Source organism: Prionailurus viverrinus, chromosome B2, assembly GCF_022837055.1.
Source record: "Prionailurus viverrinus isolate Anna chromosome B2, UM_Priviv_1.0, whole genome shotgun sequence".
NCBI classification, from domain to species: domain Eukaryota; kingdom Metazoa; phylum Chordata; class Mammalia; order Carnivora; family Felidae; genus Prionailurus; species Prionailurus viverrinus.
In genome coordinates, this window is record NC_062565.1 from 100,994,113 (window position 1) to 101,013,583 (window position 19,471).

At 44.1% G+C, this 19,471-nt stretch overlaps 1 protein-coding gene across 7 annotated transcripts in view; it reads right to left on the reverse strand.

Moving 5' to 3' along the window:
• The window catches only part of FYN (FYN proto-oncogene, Src family tyrosine kinase), a 215,170-nt gene that overhangs the window by 27,272 nt on the left and 168,427 nt on the right, over positions 1-19,471 (reverse strand). For 5 of the 7 annotated variants that reach the window (XM_047858140.1, XM_047858139.1, XM_047858141.1 and 2 more), the window contains 7 exons: positions 18,554-18,652; positions 15,709-15,812; positions 14,617-14,766; positions 11,859-12,023; positions 8,398-8,577; positions 6,104-6,180; positions 5,857-6,010 (listed from right to left, as the gene is read on the reverse strand). In XM_047858140.1, coding sequence (XP_047714096.1) covers positions 5,857-6,010; positions 6,104-6,180; positions 8,398-8,577; positions 11,859-12,023; positions 14,617-14,766; positions 15,709-15,812; positions 18,554-18,652 — 929 coding nt within the window. Of the gene's footprint in view, positions 1-5,856; positions 6,011-6,103; positions 6,181-8,397; positions 8,578-11,282; positions 11,439-11,858; positions 12,024-14,616; positions 14,767-15,708; positions 15,813-18,553; positions 18,653-19,471 lie in introns of all 7 variants that reach the window. The other 2 variants (XM_047858144.1, XM_047858145.1) reach the window with 2 other exon arrangements.

Here is a 19,471-nt window from a genome sequence, read left to right on the forward strand (position 1 = left end):
ATGCAAACACAACCATCCGAGACACTGCGGAGAATGCCCATCAGATACTCAGGTTTGACAAGATTAAAAACAACAGAGGCAGCATGGAGGCAGGGACAGTTCTCAGCAGAGAAGGCAAATAGGAGAAAAAGGAAAGTCGGTGGGGGCCCTTGGGGCATGTAGGTGATGCTAAGTGCTGACTGCCTAGACAGAGCTGGCTTATAAAATAAGGAACTAATTTTTTTTTCTCTTAGAAGATTGATTCTTCTTTATTGATTACTAGCAGTCTTTTTCCTAAAAAAAGTTTTTAGGCAAGAAAAAAAAAAGATACTTTTCAAGGAAAATATACATCAAACATGAAAAGTTTGGGTCATAAGAATGGCTTTTATATTCCACAACCCGCAAAGAGCTTTTATAGACAGCCCATTTAATCCTCACACTAATTATGTGAGGTAATTATTTTCATTATCACCATTTCACAGATGCTAAAACTGAGGCTCAGAAAGGTTAAATGATTTGTCTGGGAACACCAAACTTGTAAGTGACAGAGCTCATTCAGATCCAGGCCTCATAACTTCCTCATAACTTTTTTTTTAATTTAATTTTTTAAATGTTTATTTTTTAGAGAGAGAGAGACAGACAGACAGACAGATAGAATCCGAGGCAGACTCCAGGCTCTGAGCTGGCAGCACAGAGCCCAACACAGGGCTCGAACTCTTGAATGGTGAGATCATGACCTGAGGCGAAGTCGGACGCTTAACTGACTGAGCCACCCAGGCACCCCGAGGCCTCCTAACTTCTAACCCAGGTTCCTCAGTCTTACCAGGCTCCCTCAGTAGCCCAGAGGGAAGTATACCACCAGCAAATAACACAGTAACCATGCGTTGTACCTTTAAAGATACACCCACAAAATACGCTGGGTGGTATTTATAAATGCTAACCACAGGCTTGCCTTAAGGGTAACAGTTCTAGTCCTGGGATATATCCAAGAGACAGGAGGACATATGCCCACTAACCACAGCAGAATTCATAATGGTACCAAATGAGAAATACCAGTAGAACAGATAAACTGATATATTTGTTTAACAGAATGATGGGAAAGAAGCCAGACACAAAAGGGTAATACTGTATGATTCGCTTATATGAAGTTCAATTATAAGCAGAACGAATGGCTGGTGACAGAAGTACAAACAATGGCTACCTCTGCAGGTGACTACTGGCTGGATGGGGGATGAGGTGGTCTTTAGGTGCTGGCAGCATTCTGTACCTTCATCTGTGGGTGGTTTCAGGGGCATATACATATGTAAAAATTTACTAAGTTGTGCCCTACAGATCTCTTCATTTTAGTGTTATGTATATTACGGCTCAGTAACAAATAAGTGTCCCCCCAAACAAGTCATGCTTACACACAAGCCAAGTCTATCTGAACTTGCTAGGTTTAAGTCAACACTAGTCAGCACTGAGCTTCCTGAAAGCTTATCAAGAAGGCAGTCTATCAAGAATTCTCCCACTGCTTCCTGTTTGTGTGAGCTTTGAAGGAACTGATGGTTGCAGGGGCTGTGGGTTTTGGAAAGCAAGGCTTGGTGACAGCCGTCCATGCTGGTGGTTCTTGGAGGCGAGGTGTGGATGTGTGAGGACAACATCCAGACAGTGGACCCTTAGGGTGCGGTGTCCGTGGCACAGGCAGGGCTGGACTGGCTCTGCAGCAGTGCTGGGGTAGGGAGGTGGCTGACATAGGACCTCAGGTGAGGGTGCAGGTGGGGGTAAGCTGACAGGAGGGAACGGGGGCACGTGCCTGGAGGCGAGGACCCACGGCAGTGGTACTGGGTGAGGGCTTGCACACCGAGCTTGGATGCACCAACCACAACCTCCTCAAGCTCAACAAATCTGAAACCAAACTCACCCTCTTTCCTCTGGAAATGAGTTCTTCTTCTGACTCGCTCATTTCTGTTGCTGGCCATTCTGTTCTCGCGATACTTGCATCTGACTACATGGGAATTCTCTTTGCCTCCCCTCTCCCTTATCAGAACAGCGTCTGAGCCTTTCCATTATGTCTGCAGTCCATTCTTGCGTGTATTTTTATTCCCCAAGGACTTAGTCTTGTACAGGACACAATAACAGCAGTATTTATATATCACTTGCCATGTGCTGGGCACCGTGCTAACCACGTCACATGTCTTGTTGTTAGGTATCTTGGCAAAAATTAAAGCGCAAAGCAGGTAAAATGTATTTCCACTTTAAGCAAACTGAGGTGTGGGAAAGTTAAATAACTTGGCCAAGGCCCCGAGGCTGGCAGGCCATGGTTCTATGTGGCTTCAGCGCCACTCGTGTGTGTCCCTTTGCACGCTTGCAGACCGCCCCGGTGCAGTCTCAGGCTTCCTTAGGTCAGGAGCTCCTAGCAAAGTCCCTTTCCCAGACAAGGCATTCAAATAATTAATGCTGGCATTACTTGGAGACCCTGATTGGATACAATTTAGCAATGAGTTTATGACTAAAGAAGATGTGCTGGGATTGAGGGAGGCGTACAGGCAAGAGAATGAGCGATAACAAATAATTTCTAGCTGCCTCTAGAGTGCTGTTGACAGGGGACCACCCTCACAGGCTCTGACCCTGGTCTTGACCTTCTCCCCGACAGGGGCTTCTGCTTACAGTCCAGTGGGGTAGGGGGTGGCAGGAGGAAAGGAACACAGGGAGGGCTGTTTAACACATGTCCAAATTTCAACTCTACTTGTGCCCTGGGAAATGTCACCGCATCTACCCAGGGCAGGGGGGGATGGTATCAGACATTTGTGTGCCCGTAGATGGGAAACCCACAATGGTGTTGAAAAACAACTGTCACTCACAGTCCCAAAATACCTGTGTTGGGCACTTGCTTCTGAACGTGGCCCACACTTCCATAATCAAGCTTTAGCCTGACCGTGGCCTCTGGGTATCATAAAACCCGACTTGTAAATATTATCAGGCACATGGCCCAGCTGTCTGGAGGAGCTGATTAATCCCCAGCAGAAACTTCAGCACGCAGCACGCATGCCATCTGTAGAGCACACTAGCAGATACATACCAGGCCTTTCTGTCTCGTTAAGAGGCCGGGGCAGGGCAGACCCGCGGGAGGAATTTTATAAACAGCTGGGCTGTCCCAGAACTGGAAAATGAAGCTCTTTCAAACTCCCTCACACATGCACATTAGAAAGTGCCCCTTAAAAACTTTCCCATAAAGAGAAAAAGGGGCGTATGACTAACCTCAATTTTTATTTTTTGTTTTTAAATCACTGTCTTGGTAAGAGGCCACTGGTGTAGCTTAAGAGGGATGCAATGGTGCCGGCCACACCTGGATTCAAATCCTGCCTCTGCCCTTGTACTAGCTGTGTGACTTTGTACAAGTTACTTAACCCCTCGGAGTCTATCATTTCCTTCCCCGCTCCTCACATTTACCCTCTCAGGCCTGGCTCTCGGTAGGTAAGCGCCCCAGCTCCTTCCTTTCCTTCTGCTGCAGGACAGCATTCTTGTATCCTCCTTGTAAATGCTGGAGCTCCCAACCTTTGTGTCTTTCTCCAAGTTCAGTTCTCCACTTCATTTACTTCTCCTTACTCATCTCTTTCCAGTGTTTGTCATGGATAGGTAAATATTTGTGAAAGGGAAGAGAGAAACAAAAAGAATTTTAAGAGGGAAGGGTGGGACCATTTGGAAGTTAAGCAGAGGAAACACGGTACAAAGGGTATGAAGCTGATCTGAAAGGCGTCAGGACAGCAGCTGGGAAACTGATGGTGGGGGGTGAGGAAGCCACCAGAAGTGGACAGACAGCTGAGTGGGGAGGAGGGTGGGACTTGATGCCCAGGACTGAGGGTGGCCACCCGTGGCCCTGCTCCATGGTGGAAGCATGCGGTCAGGGAAACCAGTGAGGGGCTCTCACACGCCTTCCCCTATGGCGCCAGTCACCTGGGCCACAGCCAGAGGACCGGACCCCAATCCATGAACTAAACATTCAGCCTTGTCAACAGCACCTCCATGAACATCTTCAGTTTCTGCCCTGCAGCCTTCTCGTTTGTGGATGGTTCAAGGCGCGGATTTGTAACCACAAATTCCGTGGAGTCCAGAGTGTGGGAGAAGGGGAGAATCAAATCCTGGACTACCCCAGTCGGCACCAGGACTCTACTCACACAGGCAAGGACGCTTACATGATGGATTGCCAAGACCAGCTCCAATCTCACCCCTTCCTAAATCAAATATTCATGTCCCCAAACCTTCACCTGCTCCCCCTCCTTCTGGGTCTGTGAATTGGGATCTGAAGGGTTTGCCTCAGGGTGAAATCTCTCATTTAGGGCCAGGTCTCAGACCCCAGTGGCACTGCAGACCCTCTCAGCTCACGCGGACTCAAAATCATGTTCACATTTCTCTCTGGACTGCCAGTGCCAATCATAGCTGCCCGTGTGCCTCTGATTAGGGACGTGGCCCGCCGTCTGGCCCCACAGGAGTGTGTGCGTGCTCATGCGTGTGCGTAATGTGTGGACATGCTCCCTGTGTGGGCGTTTGGCTCCAGGACAGGAACTGCCATGTGTTGGGGAAATTCAAATAGCCGAGCTGTCTGACCAACATGGAATTGAGCACTTGGACAGTATCTGCACCAGCCAGGGTCTCAGTTTAACTGTTTTCCTCGTCACTTGAGAATGATAAAAGGAGGGAAGAACTGGCATGAAATGACAGAATTTAGAAAGAAAGGACAGGAATTCCAAGGTGGCTCTTACAAAACCCAGTAGAAAGCACTGCCCTGTAATATATTCCAGTCACCGCTCAGCCCTGCTCAGAATGCCTAGGTTTGGTTAAAAACAACAGTCATGAAGGCTACCCATTTCCTTCAGACGTGAACATTATATTCTACATGAGGAGCCTACATTCGACTGCAAACGGCACACTCAGTTTCATACATTTACCTGTTGACTGCTGTGTGCAGATCCAGGAAGATCAAAAATAACCCTGGGAATTCCCTCCCTGGCATCTGGTGCTCTAAAAAGCATCCCAAAAGCTCCCCACTGGAGTGGTTGCTCGTTTGGGATGTATTTAATCTAGAGTCTAATTTCTACAAATCTGTGGAGGAGGGAGAATGGAGGGAGATGATTTAGAGGAGGTGGGGCTGCTTAGGAGACGCCGCTATTTTCTGTCCTCTTGCTACATGATCCCCCTTCTGCTCTTCTCCCTGCTCTGGACCCAGCTGGACCCATCAGTGGGCTCCCCTGACCTCTGGCTTCTTGCTGGGTTTGGCAGGATCTCTGGAGGAGGAGCTAAGGTATGAAGCCCCTGATCCGTGCCTGGCCTCTGTCTGCCAAAGGTGGCCTCTGGTTCTTAGCTCTGGTGCCTGCCTATTCCCTTCCCCACTGCCCTTCTGGCCTCGGGTCAGGTCCGTGGCTGTTGCTACCTCTGGGATATCACCTCCTGCCTTGTTGGCTTTCCTAACTCTGCCCATGCCTTTATAAAGAACTCCTTTATTCAAGTCTCCAATGAGCGTGCTTTCTTCATTCTGCTGAAACTCTGATGGAATGATGCGCTATTATTTGACTTCTCTTTTGGCCTTCCACAGCCCTCTTTCTCCAAAGGCAAAGCGTCCCAGGCCTGGACACTGTGATGAGGGTAGCATGAGTCAGGAAGACCACATTAGAGGACATTCATTCACCAAAAAGCAACATTTGTCCATCTACTGGACCCACCACAGTCTCCCATCTGCAAAGCTGTCAGATTCCCGCCAGGTTAAGAAGAAAGCACTTGGCCAAAGAAGGCCATTTCAAGTATTTTCTGGAGGAAAGGAAGGGAAGGGGAGAGGAAAGGTCCTGAAGAAGCTCCTGTTCTCGAGGCTGAGGTCACAAGCCCTCCTATTTAAGTGCCCACCTTGTCGTGCTGTGTACTCATTGTCTTCAATCAATCTGGCTAGTCCAAAGTCAGCAATCTTGCATATGAGTCCGTTCCCCACTAGGATGTTTGCTGACCGCAGATCCCTGTGGATATAATTCATGCGCTCGATGTAAGCCATTCCTGCAGCAACCTGTGGAAACCGATGAACAGGACACGTTACCCCACGACTCGTACTGATGTGGCAGTAAACCTGAGGCAGGAACCAAGGGACCATGCGGCCTACCTGTGCGGCCATATCCACAAGATTTGGTAATTTCAGAGCTCTTCCTTCCCCATCTTTTAAGAAATCAAGTAAACTTCCTATGAACAAAAGAGAAAACCATTTCAATTTACTTTGAAAGATAAAAATGCCTGACAAAGGGTTGGGTTTGGTTTTCTTATTAGAAATAATGAGGTGATTGAATGAATGCCATCAATGAAGAAAAGACTTATTAAAAAAAAAAAAGGCTAGAAAAAATTCTGTTCTTTGAAAGGTAGCAGTTTTATCTTTCAGAAACAAACAATAGTGACTCCATTTCTAAGGACAACAAAAATCTGACAAACCTACAAGAAATGGGATGCAATTCTCTTTATGTCATAAAGAAGGACATATGAGGAGCTGACCACTTTAGCCTCATCTCCCATCAGCCCTGAATGAAGGAGTGACATAAGGAAAATGCCACCCAGGCCAAGTGGCTCCCAAAGTGTGGTCCTGGGACCAGCAGGAAGAGCTTCCCTTAGGGAATTTGTTAGAAATGCAAGCTCTCAGGCCCCACCCTAGAACCAGAATCAGAGACTCTGGAGGCGGGCCCAGAAAGCTGTATTTTAAGAATACCCCTTGGGAATGCAAGCTGGTGCAGCCACTCTGGAAAACAGTATGGAGGTTCCTCAAAAAACTAAAAATAGAACTACCCTACGACCCAGCAATTGCACTACTAGGCATCTATCCAAGGGATGCAGGTGTGCTGTTTTGAGGGGACACAAGCACCCCCATGTTTACAGCAGCGCTATCAACAATAGCCAAAGTATGCAAAGAGCCCAAATGTCCATCAACTGATGAATGGTAAAGAAGATGTGGTTTACATAAACAATGGAATACTACTTGGCAATAAGAAAGAATGAAATCCTGCCATTTGCAACTACGGGGCTGGAACTGGAGGGTATTATGCTAAGTGAAATTAGTCAGAGAAAGACAAAAATCATATGATTTCACTCACATGAGGACTTTAAGAGACAAAACAGATGAACATAAGGGAAGGGAAACAAAAATAATATAAAAACAGGGAGGGGACAAAACAGAAGAGACTCATAAATATGGAGAACAAATTGAGGGTTACTGGAGGGGTTGTGGGAGGGGGGATGGGCTAAATGGGTAAGGGGCACTAAGGAATCTACTCCTGAAATCATTGTTTCACTGTATGCTACTTTGGATGTAAATTAAAAAAATAAAAAATAAAACAAGTTGAAATTAAAAAACAAAGACTAAAGCCTATAAAAAGAAAAAAAAAAAAAAAAAAGAATACCCCTAAATGATTCTGATACACAGTAAGGTTTGAGAATCATTGGCCTCGCTTATTTACAGATTTTAAATCAAGAAAAGAATATCTGAGGAATACAGGGTGGGGCAGTTAGCTCCCCTTTTTAAATCATGGCCAGCCAGGCCTTGAAGATATCGGAAACAAAACAGCTGAAGCTTCAGAGCCACTGTGATAACAGCCTAGGGAGCTCAGGACCAACACCAGGGTGGAAACAATCATGTGCCGAGGCTGGATGGAGGCTCATGATGGTCATCGGTGACTGTTTCCATGCTTTAATCACAAAGTTATTTACCAAATAACCCTGGATACAAGGGACAAACAATCTGCCAGGGAAAAAAATTTCCAAGTGTATTTAAAAAGAAAGTATACGGACAGGAAAAATTATGCTGGTGCCCCCTCATGTACAACATATTACCTTTTAAGGCCGTTTCTTGTTTGGTTTGTCTATTTTTCCAAAACAAAGTGATTCTGGGCCTTATCCTTGGCAATAGTGCTTTGATTAGAAAGAGGCAGAGAAAGAATGAAAATAAAACGGGCTCTTTAAAAGCACGTCTTTCTTCGTCTGATGTTTAAGAAGAGAACTGGGAAAGAAAAGGTGCTGAGAAGATGGAGACTAAGCTGAGCCCAGAGACCGGTGTCCGATACTAACTGTTCAGCCCTGAAAAAGGAAATTTAGCACAAGCCATGGCATTCAAAGTAGCAGCAAATGATCATAGCCCTCCAGATCACCCCGGGTATTAAATATGAATGCTTTAATTATGGAGAGGAGCTGGGACTCCTGACATGTGCAGCGTGCAAAAGGTGTTGCATTTCATAAGGATCTGGGGGGCAAACTCAAGGTCATGGTCTGTTCTAACAATGCTTTCATTAACGAGCACATGATTTGTGCTTCCTGACAGGAATGCCAGACTCATGCAGAAAGCAGAACAAAAGCAGGCAGGCACCTCCATCTCCCTCCCCGAAATAACCCCTGTGGGTCAACCGCGAGGTGGGGCCTGACCTTTATTCATGTACTCGGTGACAATGTAGATGGGCTCCTCGGACACCACTGCGTAGAGCTGGACCAACTTGTCATGTTTCAACTTCTTCATGATCTGTGCCTCCTCAAGGAACGACTCGGGGGACATTGTGCCTGGTTTAAGAGTCTTTATGGCTACTTTTGTGTTTCCATTCCAGGTACCTGCACACATCCCACAACATTAAGTCAAACCGAGGATCCTCTTTTGATGGGAAAATAAAAAAGCTTTTAAATCAACAGCTACTTGCATAAGGTTAGATTTTAACTTAGAAAAACTTAATATCCTTTTTTGTTGAACGAAGACAAGCGAAAGTAATAAGGACTCTGTCCAATATCTTCAACGGGAAACATGAGTTTACTTATAGCTGTGTTACGGTTTGTAATTCTTTTAACTTTTTTCTGATTTTGATACATGCCACTTTCCTTTTCTAGCTCGCGCATGTGATTACAAATTGGTACCCAAAGTTTTGGATGCTTCTTTAACAAGGCTGAAGGTTCAAAGGTTAGAACAGGCCTGGCTATCCCACCGCTATCCCTTAGACAGTAGAGCAAGCATGGAAGAAACTAGGATAGTTCTGTTGTATGAAGGGTGCCATTTAAAAAAAGACGGCAACACACCGAGGAAGTCTGGAAGTTACCTTTCGACTTTCCACCGTGTGCGGTGGGTGAGCTACTTGACAGAGACCTTGAACAGCTGATATATAAGTGAGATTACAAGTATGCCAATGGGCACTGGCAAGAAGCTCACGGTCTACTTGCCCCAAACTTCAACCAGGTAAGGACAACTCCTCAGGTCAGCCACAAGAGCGACAGCCTCTATCGGACTGAAAAAATCAAACAGCAGCTAAGAGGGAACAGAAATATTTAGGCTTCACAGGTGGAGAAAGTCAAGTAGATACAGAGACAGGCCTGGTTTATGATCATTTGTTGCCTCATCTGTAGAATATAGGAGTAGAAATGGATTATCTTTTGAATCTCTTTCAGCTGCGAAATTAAAAAAACAAAAATCCAGGTTCTATGTGTATTCTGTTATTAGTCCTACAACTTCGGATTAAAACTCTAAGGGAAACAGAAAAATCTGCTAAGTTAGAGCGTGCTTTTTCTGTTTGGAAAAGAGAGCTGGTTTAAATGAAGATTCATTTTCATATTTAATGTAATTGACTTCAGAATTAAATATTTCTGTAAACTTTTGTTACCCTGTTCAAAACATGGTTCATACGATTACAACATGAAGCTTACAAACATCTAAGTCATGAAAGAACAGTGGCTTAAAAAAGAGTTCATTCAAACCTTATAAAATATCTGACCACTAAATATAAATGGAAAATCTGATAATCTGGAAGTGGTCTTTGCTATTTGAGTGCTATTAGCATCCCAAAATTTTAATTTTTTTTTTCAACGTTTATTTATTTTTGGGACAGAGAGAGACAGAGCATGAACGGGGGAGGGGCAGAGAGAGAGGGAGACACAGAATCGGAAACAGGCTCCAGGCTCCGAGCCGTCAGCCCACAGCCCGACGCGGGGCTCGAACTCGCGGACCGCAAGACGGTGACCTGGCTGAAGTCGGACGCTTAACCGACTGTGCCACCCAGGCGCCCCAGCATCCCAAAATTTTAAATAGAGATTTTCCTGTCTAATAACAACCCAGTTACTCTCACTGGCATTCCATCCTGATCCCGAACTACCACGACATAATGTTTTATGCTCAGTGGGCAACAAATTCTTAATAATGTGGTATAATGATTTAAAGTTGATAATCATAAAATTTGAAAACAAAATTTTGTAGAATGTCCAATTCTTCCTGATGGTATAAATGACTGAATTGAAATTCTTGGCACCCACAACTTCAATTATAAATTGGGCAGATGAGGGAGAGGAGGGCTACATGAAGATATTTTATGATACTTGAGTTAAAGTACGGAGAGAGACACAATAATGTGGACTCGAAAAATGAGAGCACTTATTATATAGTAGCTTATACATACACAGCACATATAGGTGTATGTTTGAATGTCTATCTCTAACCTTATCGCTACACCCATATCTATGTAATATTTATTCTTTGCCAGGCTCTGTTCCAAGTGCTTTCACTGTACTAAATCTTTTAATGCTGACCACCCCTGCACACCTACAGCTACAATGTAAAAACAGGTACCTATCCATATTGTTTTAACTGAACCTAAGAAAGAAGGTAGATTCCATAAGCACCAACACTGCCTCACTGACAGATGTCTTTGGGTGGCACCAAACCCATGGATTTTCTCCAAGCAAAGCTGTAAATGACCCAAAGGGTGTTATAAAAGCGGTGGGACGGGCCCAGTGCAGTCAGCCTCATCAATGAATGACATGACAACCGAATTAAGAGAAGTATGTGTGCCTACTGAGCACGAACTGCGTGCAAGGACTCTAAATATATTGTCCTATGTGATCCTCAATCCTATGAAGTAGGTATCATTCCAATTCTACAGACGAGGAAACTGAGGCTCAAGGAGGTTAAATGAGCCCCTTGGATATGGTTAATCAGCTAGTAATGATTCAAACCCTGGCCCACTGAGCATAAAAGCCCATGGTCTTTCCCTATAGTAACCCATCTATAGTATCTTACCTTCCTATGTCTCAGGAAGAGGAAACAACAGACACTTATTGTATTGGTGTTTCTTCTATGTGCGTCTGCTTCACCAACCATATGAAGAAGTATAGAAGAGCACAGCAAGGTATCGCCGTATTCTCAAAATCTAGATGGCCTGCATCTGTCTAGCTTCAGGTTAAGTGTCTTGGTCCCAGTGACTGTGTGTGTGTGTTTGTTCAGACTGTCCTTTTAATTGGCCTTGAGAAGTAGCCAAAATGAAATGTGCCCTCTGCCTTACCAAGCCACACTTCAGCGAAACACCCCTGACCCAGCTTCTTCTCCAGAGACAATGAACCACGTGCAACTTCCCAAGCATCTTTAGCCAATCCAGAAGTTTGTGGGGTACAACTTGATGCAATCACAGTTAAGTTAAAACACAAACCATCAGCTTTCTCTACAGGAAAGGGAATTAATAAAGAAAACACAATCCTTATAATCCGTTATCATGCATGCACTAGGGAAGATGGAAGGTGACTTACCCTTTAGGGCAACACTGAGTTCACTGGGCAAACGTTTGCAGTTGTAAAGGAAGGGCAAGGCATTTGTGCAAGCTGGAACATTCCTTGCACTGTTTTCTGGCTTATGAATTGAGATTCATATAACGGCATAATTTGAGCCATCTGCCAATCTTGACCACTATCTCTCTTCTAGAAATTCTGGAATTTTGAAATCAAAATCAAATGTATAATTCTCTACTATGAGTAACTTAAGCCTTCTCCCTGGTCATAAAGTCTTTATTTTCACCTTCCATCTTCGCTGTTTGGGACTTCCCAAACGAGAAAGCTAGTAATAGAATAATTGAGTCTCAGCATACCCATCCATACTTCCCCAAACTGCCCATTTCCCAGTCTCTTGATCAACTGCAGGGATTCTCGAGGGATTTCCCAGACATCTTTGGTTTTGACAGACAGATCGGTAAGCCTTGGCATCCCTTTATGACAGGGAACTACGAGACGGCAGCAGAGGCCTGCGGCTCTCTCTGATGGAGCGAGGACAGCGGCAGGAGAGGGAGAGAAAAGCACAACACGTGAAACAACACTTACAGTTGCACAAACCCAGCGAGTGCACAGTGTTGCTGAAAACAGTGCTACGTCGGCGGAGAGCTGCGCACATCTTGGAAGATTAGACACCACACATTGAAACATGGTCATTGGAGGTAGAACAGAGGACATTTTCAATGCGGACTGCTCCATGCCTCCAGGTATAGTATAGTTTACACATATATACAGGTACAGGTATGACTGCTTTGGTTTCTAATACTCGCTAAGGAAGAAAAACATTTTCAGCAACTTGTGCTAATAACATGTCTCTGGAACCCTGAAATACCTCCGCTGATTTCAAAAGGTACATCTGGACTACTGAATGTCAGCACGACTGTCCTTAACCCTCTCTAATGTCAAGGGTTTAGGGGCTTTCTTTGGTCTGAATATATTGAAAATTGTAGCTTCAGTACAGGATTTTTCTCTTCAATCTTAGACTGTTATAAACTAGTAGGGCTGAAGATTCTACCTGGCAGGGGGAAAAAAAGAGGTCACATTTCTCTAGTGATTTCTTTGGCATTTTAACTGACTCTATTCTACCAGTCAGATGCTCTCACTTCTTTGATATTTCCCATTAAAAATAAATCTTTTTAACAGTCTCCAATGTATAATTTAGAAATCTGGTTTCAAAGCAGAAAGACAGGAAACCGAAATCTGTACAAATTCAAGGATGTGAAAGAACTGTTTCTTATGAAAAAGACAAAGGAAAAAAGTTATCACTTATAGGTTATTTGGATTTTTTTCTTTTGTTCTCTTTCTTTTCCTTCCTTCCTTCCTTCCTTCCTTCCTTCCTTCCTTCCTTCATTTAAAAGAATATACCTTTTACACTTTTTAGCAATGGTAAGGGGGAAATTGCCTAAATGCCAAGTGAAATCTCTGTCAGGTAAGAAAAGGTAACAAAGAACAAGGAATCAGGGCAGTGACAAAAGCTGTAGAAAGCCTGGCTTGTGAGGCAGAGCCTCTGCCCCACCACACCCCCTGAAGGCCCCTCGGATCCAGGAAAATCACATGTAGTGCTCTCTTTTCTCTAGGAACCAGCTCTTAGTTTCTTTTTATTCCTTTCTTTTTGGTAGACTCAGGTTCTGAGATGTTTAGGCAGGAAATTATTTATGTGTCAATATTGCAAAGGCATTTTATTGTGTGAGAGAGAGGAAGGGGGGAAGAGGAAAAGCCAATATAAAAACAAATCTAACTCGAGATGGATTTTTTTTGAGATTAAAAAACGTCTATTGCTCTTCATATCCCTTCTCTCCTTCCAGCTTTACGATGTTATTAAGGTGCCCTTTCCAACACAATATTTTCAAATGATCCAAACCCTGGGGATCCTGCTGATGTTTGCCTGTAATGAAATATATTTTGGCATTTGAAAAATTCTGACACATGCAGGCATTTTGAGTGTATCACTTAAGCTCAGGGAGAGATTCTGCTCCATTTCTCCCAAATATTTCATTAGAATCACGTAAACTAGAGCTATCCAATGCCCTAATCAACGAGTACTCCAAGTGTTGTTAATTTTCTCACTTTTTCATTAGTGCCTGGGATAAATCAATAGGCATTTCTTATTTCCATTTTCAAAAGACTGCTTTTTTGGGGGGGAGGGGCTAAAAAATTATACACACATTTTTTTAAAATGAATGTGCATAGAGCAAGTCATGCACTATTTTGGGGTTTTGTCATTGTCCTGAAGAACACACATATATAGGTCACAGAAAAAACTACTGGGTTTAATGGGATACAGATATATACCTGTATATGTGTATCTATATAAAAATCCACCTGTGTGTGTATGTCATATAGCAGGGTATTCTTGCTAATCTTGGAAAGAAAGAAATCATTTTAACACTTGTGTATAAGACCACAATCTTTACTAGAATGTACCAACTGTACACCTAAACACCTCATAAGTGCATATTTCTAGGAACACACTGATAGTGACAAATGGGTGTTAGGACAGAGGCTGTTCCACTTACTGTTCACAAGTTTAACACAATGGCCCTAACAGATCTAGGAGGAGCTGTGGGTCACAGAGTCTACATCTAGTTAGGAAACAGCAGTATTGGTGGATCAGTAGAACATGATAGATGGGTTGCAAAATTCTTCTGGTCATGAGAATGAAAAGCACGTGTGGCTATTCCTGTGAGTACTGAGTGAGAACTGGGGGGTCCCCTACACGATCCCCCAACACTCCGTGTGTTCCCGCCCAGACACTGTTCTCTCTCCTGTCATGGTTTCTGATGACAGACTCCAGGGGAACAGGAAAAGATGACAACTTTTACAATTTAACCTACTGCTTTGTATCTGGGGAACAAGAACGTTACAGAATTTTTTGACAAACGTATGGAACTAATAATAACTATGATAGAAAAACATCAACAGATCCTATGCAGCAAAGTCCCACGTTGAGTGGCGAGCAAAGAAAACTGTCACTGCTGCCTTTGTGTGTGCTTGTATCTCTCCCCCCACCCCCTACTCAGTGCCTACCCACTCCCTCCAGTGTCCCAGTGGTTAGTAGCGAGTTGGCATTAGGGTTACCTGAGTAATGTTGTACAAGCTGCTGAAGTGTTTCAAACTGGGCCCGGGTGGTAATATAGTATCCACCATTGTCAAGTTTGCGAATTTTATAATGTTTGACATGGTCTCCTTTCATATCATCCCAATCTCGGATCGACAGTGAATAGGCACCTGGTAAATATGCAAGGCATTAGCAGCTCCAATCATTCTGAGAGCTCATTCGTTTCTTCGGTCTCATTTCACTTGAGTATTCTGATTAATAATCATCAAGAGGACACACACACACATGTATGTGCGTGCGTGCACACAAACACGCTCTCTTCCACTCAGGAACAGAAGAAGAAAACACCTCTTTCCCACAAATGTCAGAAGATGTTAGCAATAAAGTGATTTTACTCGTGAGAAGGAAAGCTTTCTGGATTTTTTCCTATTCTCTTCAGTACCGTCACCCGCACGTTGCCTAACACGGGGTAGACCCAACTCTCCCGCAGGCTGGGGGCGCTCTCCTCGTCTTCCTCACCCATGGAGTGTCGCAGAGGCAGGGCAGCGTGTGCTACAGAAGTCGAAGGAGTGCTTCCCTACAAGGGAGCCTCCTGTTTCTGATTTGCCACACTTTCTCGGGAGCAGATAACCATGTCTGGTAGATCAAGGTAGAAAGTCCCTTCCCTTGGCCCGGCTCCTCTTGTGGGCTCTAATGAGTGTTTCAATGATGAAAGGGCCAGCAGTTGGAGGAAGAGCAGTGCTCAGTTTTGAAAAAATAAAAGGAATGCAAAAACAACCTGTAGGACCGGCGCCTGGGGAACTAAGAGAGATTCAGAAAATCGTAATTCTAAAGAACAGCTGAAAATTCTATGATCTTGTGCGCCTGCAGGAGCGAAGCTGCCCAGCTCCCTGTTTCAGGAAGAAGGGCTTTGCTTTTGAGCCTCTGTAGTCCTTCCGGAACCGTGTGCAGTTCTAGAGCCTGGAGGGAAAAACTGAAACTCGGACTCGCTCACGAGGCAGGGAGGGTATGTGCCATTTAAAAATCCTTGCACATTAGAGATAAGCCTTTCATCCCCTCTGACTAATCCACGGATTTGAATGACAACCAACATCTTCAACTCCTTATCTTACCTTTGGTGGTTTCACTCTCACGGATAAGAAAGGTACCTCTCGGGTTTCCAAAGGACAAAAGCTGTCGCTCAGCATCTTTTCGGCCAAGTTTTCCAAAGTACCACCTTTAAATGAAATCAAGGGAGGGGAACATTTTGTAATGATCATTTACAAAAATGGAACAGCAACCCCCCCTTCCCTCTGATTTCATCCTTAGCCTTCCCCTATAATATTTTTTCCTAGCTTCATCTAGCTCCCTTTCAGTCTGTTCCTGATTCTATCCCTAATCCACCTCTACCATTCTTCAAAGAAAAAAAGTCAGATTTGAACGGTGGGTGACTTTCCTTCCCTTCAGAGGTGACAAGAACTGGTCTGTGTTAAAACCGCCACCTGCATTTATGAGAAGAGAAATCTAAGACCTCGTTTTGAAATGGCAACTGCAGGAGACCCTTCCCACACACATCTATGAGACCCCGGATTTCTGAGCATAATTACACCCCCTGGGAAATAACAAAGCACAGCCTTAGTCTATACACAGATCATTAATCAAGCATTAAAAAAAAAAAAAAAGCCAGTCACAATGGATACAGAACAAAGACATGGTATTTTCAGTCACTTTGTACCTACGGCAACTTTGAAAACAATTGTCAAAACCACCCCCGATTTGAGATGGCTGTGGACTGTGGATGTCAGGTTTCAGTCTCTTCCTGTCCAGCAGGGTGATGACTTAGGTGAGCGAAAGGATCTGCCTCGCGGGTGGGTGGGGATCTGCACACGTGTGTTTTGGTGCCGCTGCAGGAACAGGTCGCTGTGCACAGTCAACGAGCACGTCCTGAGAAATGACTGGGTGTACCGTGTCCCACTCTCCCCGTAGTGACACTCCAGTGCCATGAGGAAGGCATCGTGAAGTCATATCACAACCTCTGCCATTCACCTTTTACCTTCCCCTGCACTCTCCAGCCCTAACCGTGGCTTGGCAGGGAGTTAAATGGGTCAGCACGAGGTGCTGCAAGAATTCGCAAGCATTCGTTTGGAATCTGTGCGTAGAAACAATTTTAGAATATTCAACTGTGAAATAATCCAGTTTCTAAAATGAAATTTTAATTCCTTATACTTGAACATAGCTATTATGCGTGCGCTGTCAAATTCTTTTGTGAATGAAAGAGCTTCACCGATCGTAAGAAAAGACACACTGCAAGTTAGCTCCTCAGTGACTTTTAAAGGCACCAGACTGTGCGACAGTCCTAACCTAGCACTAGATGGTATGAAGAGAATTACAGCAATTATTTATGAGAAATGACTTTCTGGGTTGGCATCAATCACCCAATTAAAATGCAGTATAAACACGAGCAGTGGTGAAGAGAGAACAGTTAGAACAATGGATTGAACCAAAACAATGGCATTTTAAGATAATGGCAATTAATTGTCTGTGTAAAACCATATGCGTTATCTTTTTAAAACGCTAATTTATTCTTTAAAAACAAAGTAGTTTAAAAATTGATCATTATAAATAGAACTTCAATATATAGTGGGTATGTTCCCAGTTAAACCAAAGTAATGCTACCTTTTAGTGGTACCTTTTATTCTGAAAGAACACAAAGATGTTTGCAAATCTGCCCTAAAATAAAAATTCAATACAGATTTCTTTACTCTTTGATGATAAAACACACTCACTAGGAGAAAAAACGGAGTGCAGAACCACTGAGTATTTGAGAGTGGGGAACAAAACAGATCTTCTTAGAGAAAATACAAAGGAATTAAAGGCAAGACAGTGATCCAGTTGGGGATTTGGCTGGGGTGTGGCGTTGAATCTTCCTTGCAGTGCTTAAACAAATCCAGGGCAAAATGCAATATCAGAGCCAAAGGCTGGGCTTCATGGCTGACTCTTCTCGACTCCCTTATTGGTAAGGCAAGACCACTAGGAGAGGCAGGTCCTCAGGGTGTCAGGGAGGAGGGCAGGTCCCCAAGTTCTGGAGTCACGGGCCAGTTTTCTTCCCCTTAGTTCAGAAATGGGGGTAACCACACACAAGCCACTCTAATAGTTCCCCCTTTTGAAAGTGCCCATGAATCCCCACAGGTCAGGAGGAAGAACAATGGTTGTCCCTTCTAGAATCCCCTCGGCCTACGGAGCAACTTCCAAAACTGGAGCCAGTGAAATCCTTGGTCCAACTAACTGCGAGTCACGATTTCCTATCAAGGAAACCAACCAAGAAGACCCCAACTCAACGGAAAGCAGCATTTGAAATGCATCACGAGAGCTTCCTGAGTTGTGGAACATGCTGTATGTGAGACACTTCTACCTGGCACATGGAAGGTAAGTCTTTTCGGTGCTCCTTTAATATTTCTGATTACACTGAGAAAGAAAATCTCCATCTCATCTTTAATAGTTATTTGGCCCCCTTGCCCCTTACTCCCCGCCCCCCTTTTTCTTTCCCTCCCCACTCCCATTCTTTCTCTCTTCCTCGCTCTTTTTTATTTCCCAGCAGACTATAGGCTTAAAACCTTGGGTTCACATTACTAAGATGTGCCCTAGCCAGAACTTCATCACGTTTTTCTGGTTACTTTCGGTCTACGGCAACTAATATTGGGCTTTCATTTAGGGTTCTGATACAAAGTTCCCTTTCAAAATCAGTATGTTTTTAAGATACAGTCATAAAGAAAAATATTAAGTTAATAACAGCACAAGTATTACACAGGTATGGCAAAACGCAGAGCACAGTGCCTGGGGCATGCGGCATCACTTATCTTCTCTCAACCCTGAATCGCTCTAGTGAGTTTCTTGTCCCTCCTGCACAAGGTTAGTAGCATGTTACTGTGACAACTAACTTTTAAAAGCAAGTAGTTGAGCGAAAACAACAAAACCTACTCTTCTGCCTGGATAGAGTCAACTGGAGCCACATAATTGCTGGGAATGTAACCAGTCTCTCCGGTGGTCAAGGAGCGGGCTTCCCACCAATCTCCTTCCCTGCAGAGAACAAAGAGAAAAGGAAGTGAATGTGTTGACCATTTCAATGTTCTGCAGTTACAGACTCAATATCTCCGACTCATTCCACTGCCTGATTTCTTCAAACTCCAACCCAGCTCTTTGTAAGGGTCACATGGTTACTCTCTGAGTCAAGTGTGAGTTGAATCCAGTGCGGTCTCTCATTTCTTATCTTACTTGCCAATTAACAATGTAGGACCCTGGCCACGAGAGAACTCTCTTGGGGCGAGGGGGCATTTTGCTTGGTAAGTGTCCCCAGTTTGGACAGAGGGGAAGGGAACCCAGCCTCAGGCTACTTTAGAAAAACCCTGTGACAACAAAAAGAAAATGGTAATTATGTGAAGAGAAGAATGCATTATCGTGGTAAACATTCACAACATATTCGTGCGTCCACCCATCACACTGTCGACCTTAAACTTGCAGTGTTACGTGTCGGTTACATCTCAGCAAAGCTAGAAGGAAAATGAAGCATGTGCTAATACTGCTAATTTAACCGTCTATGTCGTCTCACATCCTGAGGTAACAACATCCTTTGGTACTGCTGGAGAGAAGCAGACCGTTTGTTGGCTTTAGTGTCATTCTGTTAGCCGTTACAAGATGCACCAAAAAAGAAAAGGAAAACATTAGAGCTGCAGAGCATCTGAGAACGGAAACCTGTCAGGAGGCCCAGTAAGGGATGAAAGCCTCCTCTGAATACCTGTCTTGCTTGTTCTCAAGCAAGTGGGTAGAAGAATAAAGACAACAGGTTAAATCTTGTTCAGAAATTTTCAACCTCAGGTTCCTTCATCAACTTGACCCGAG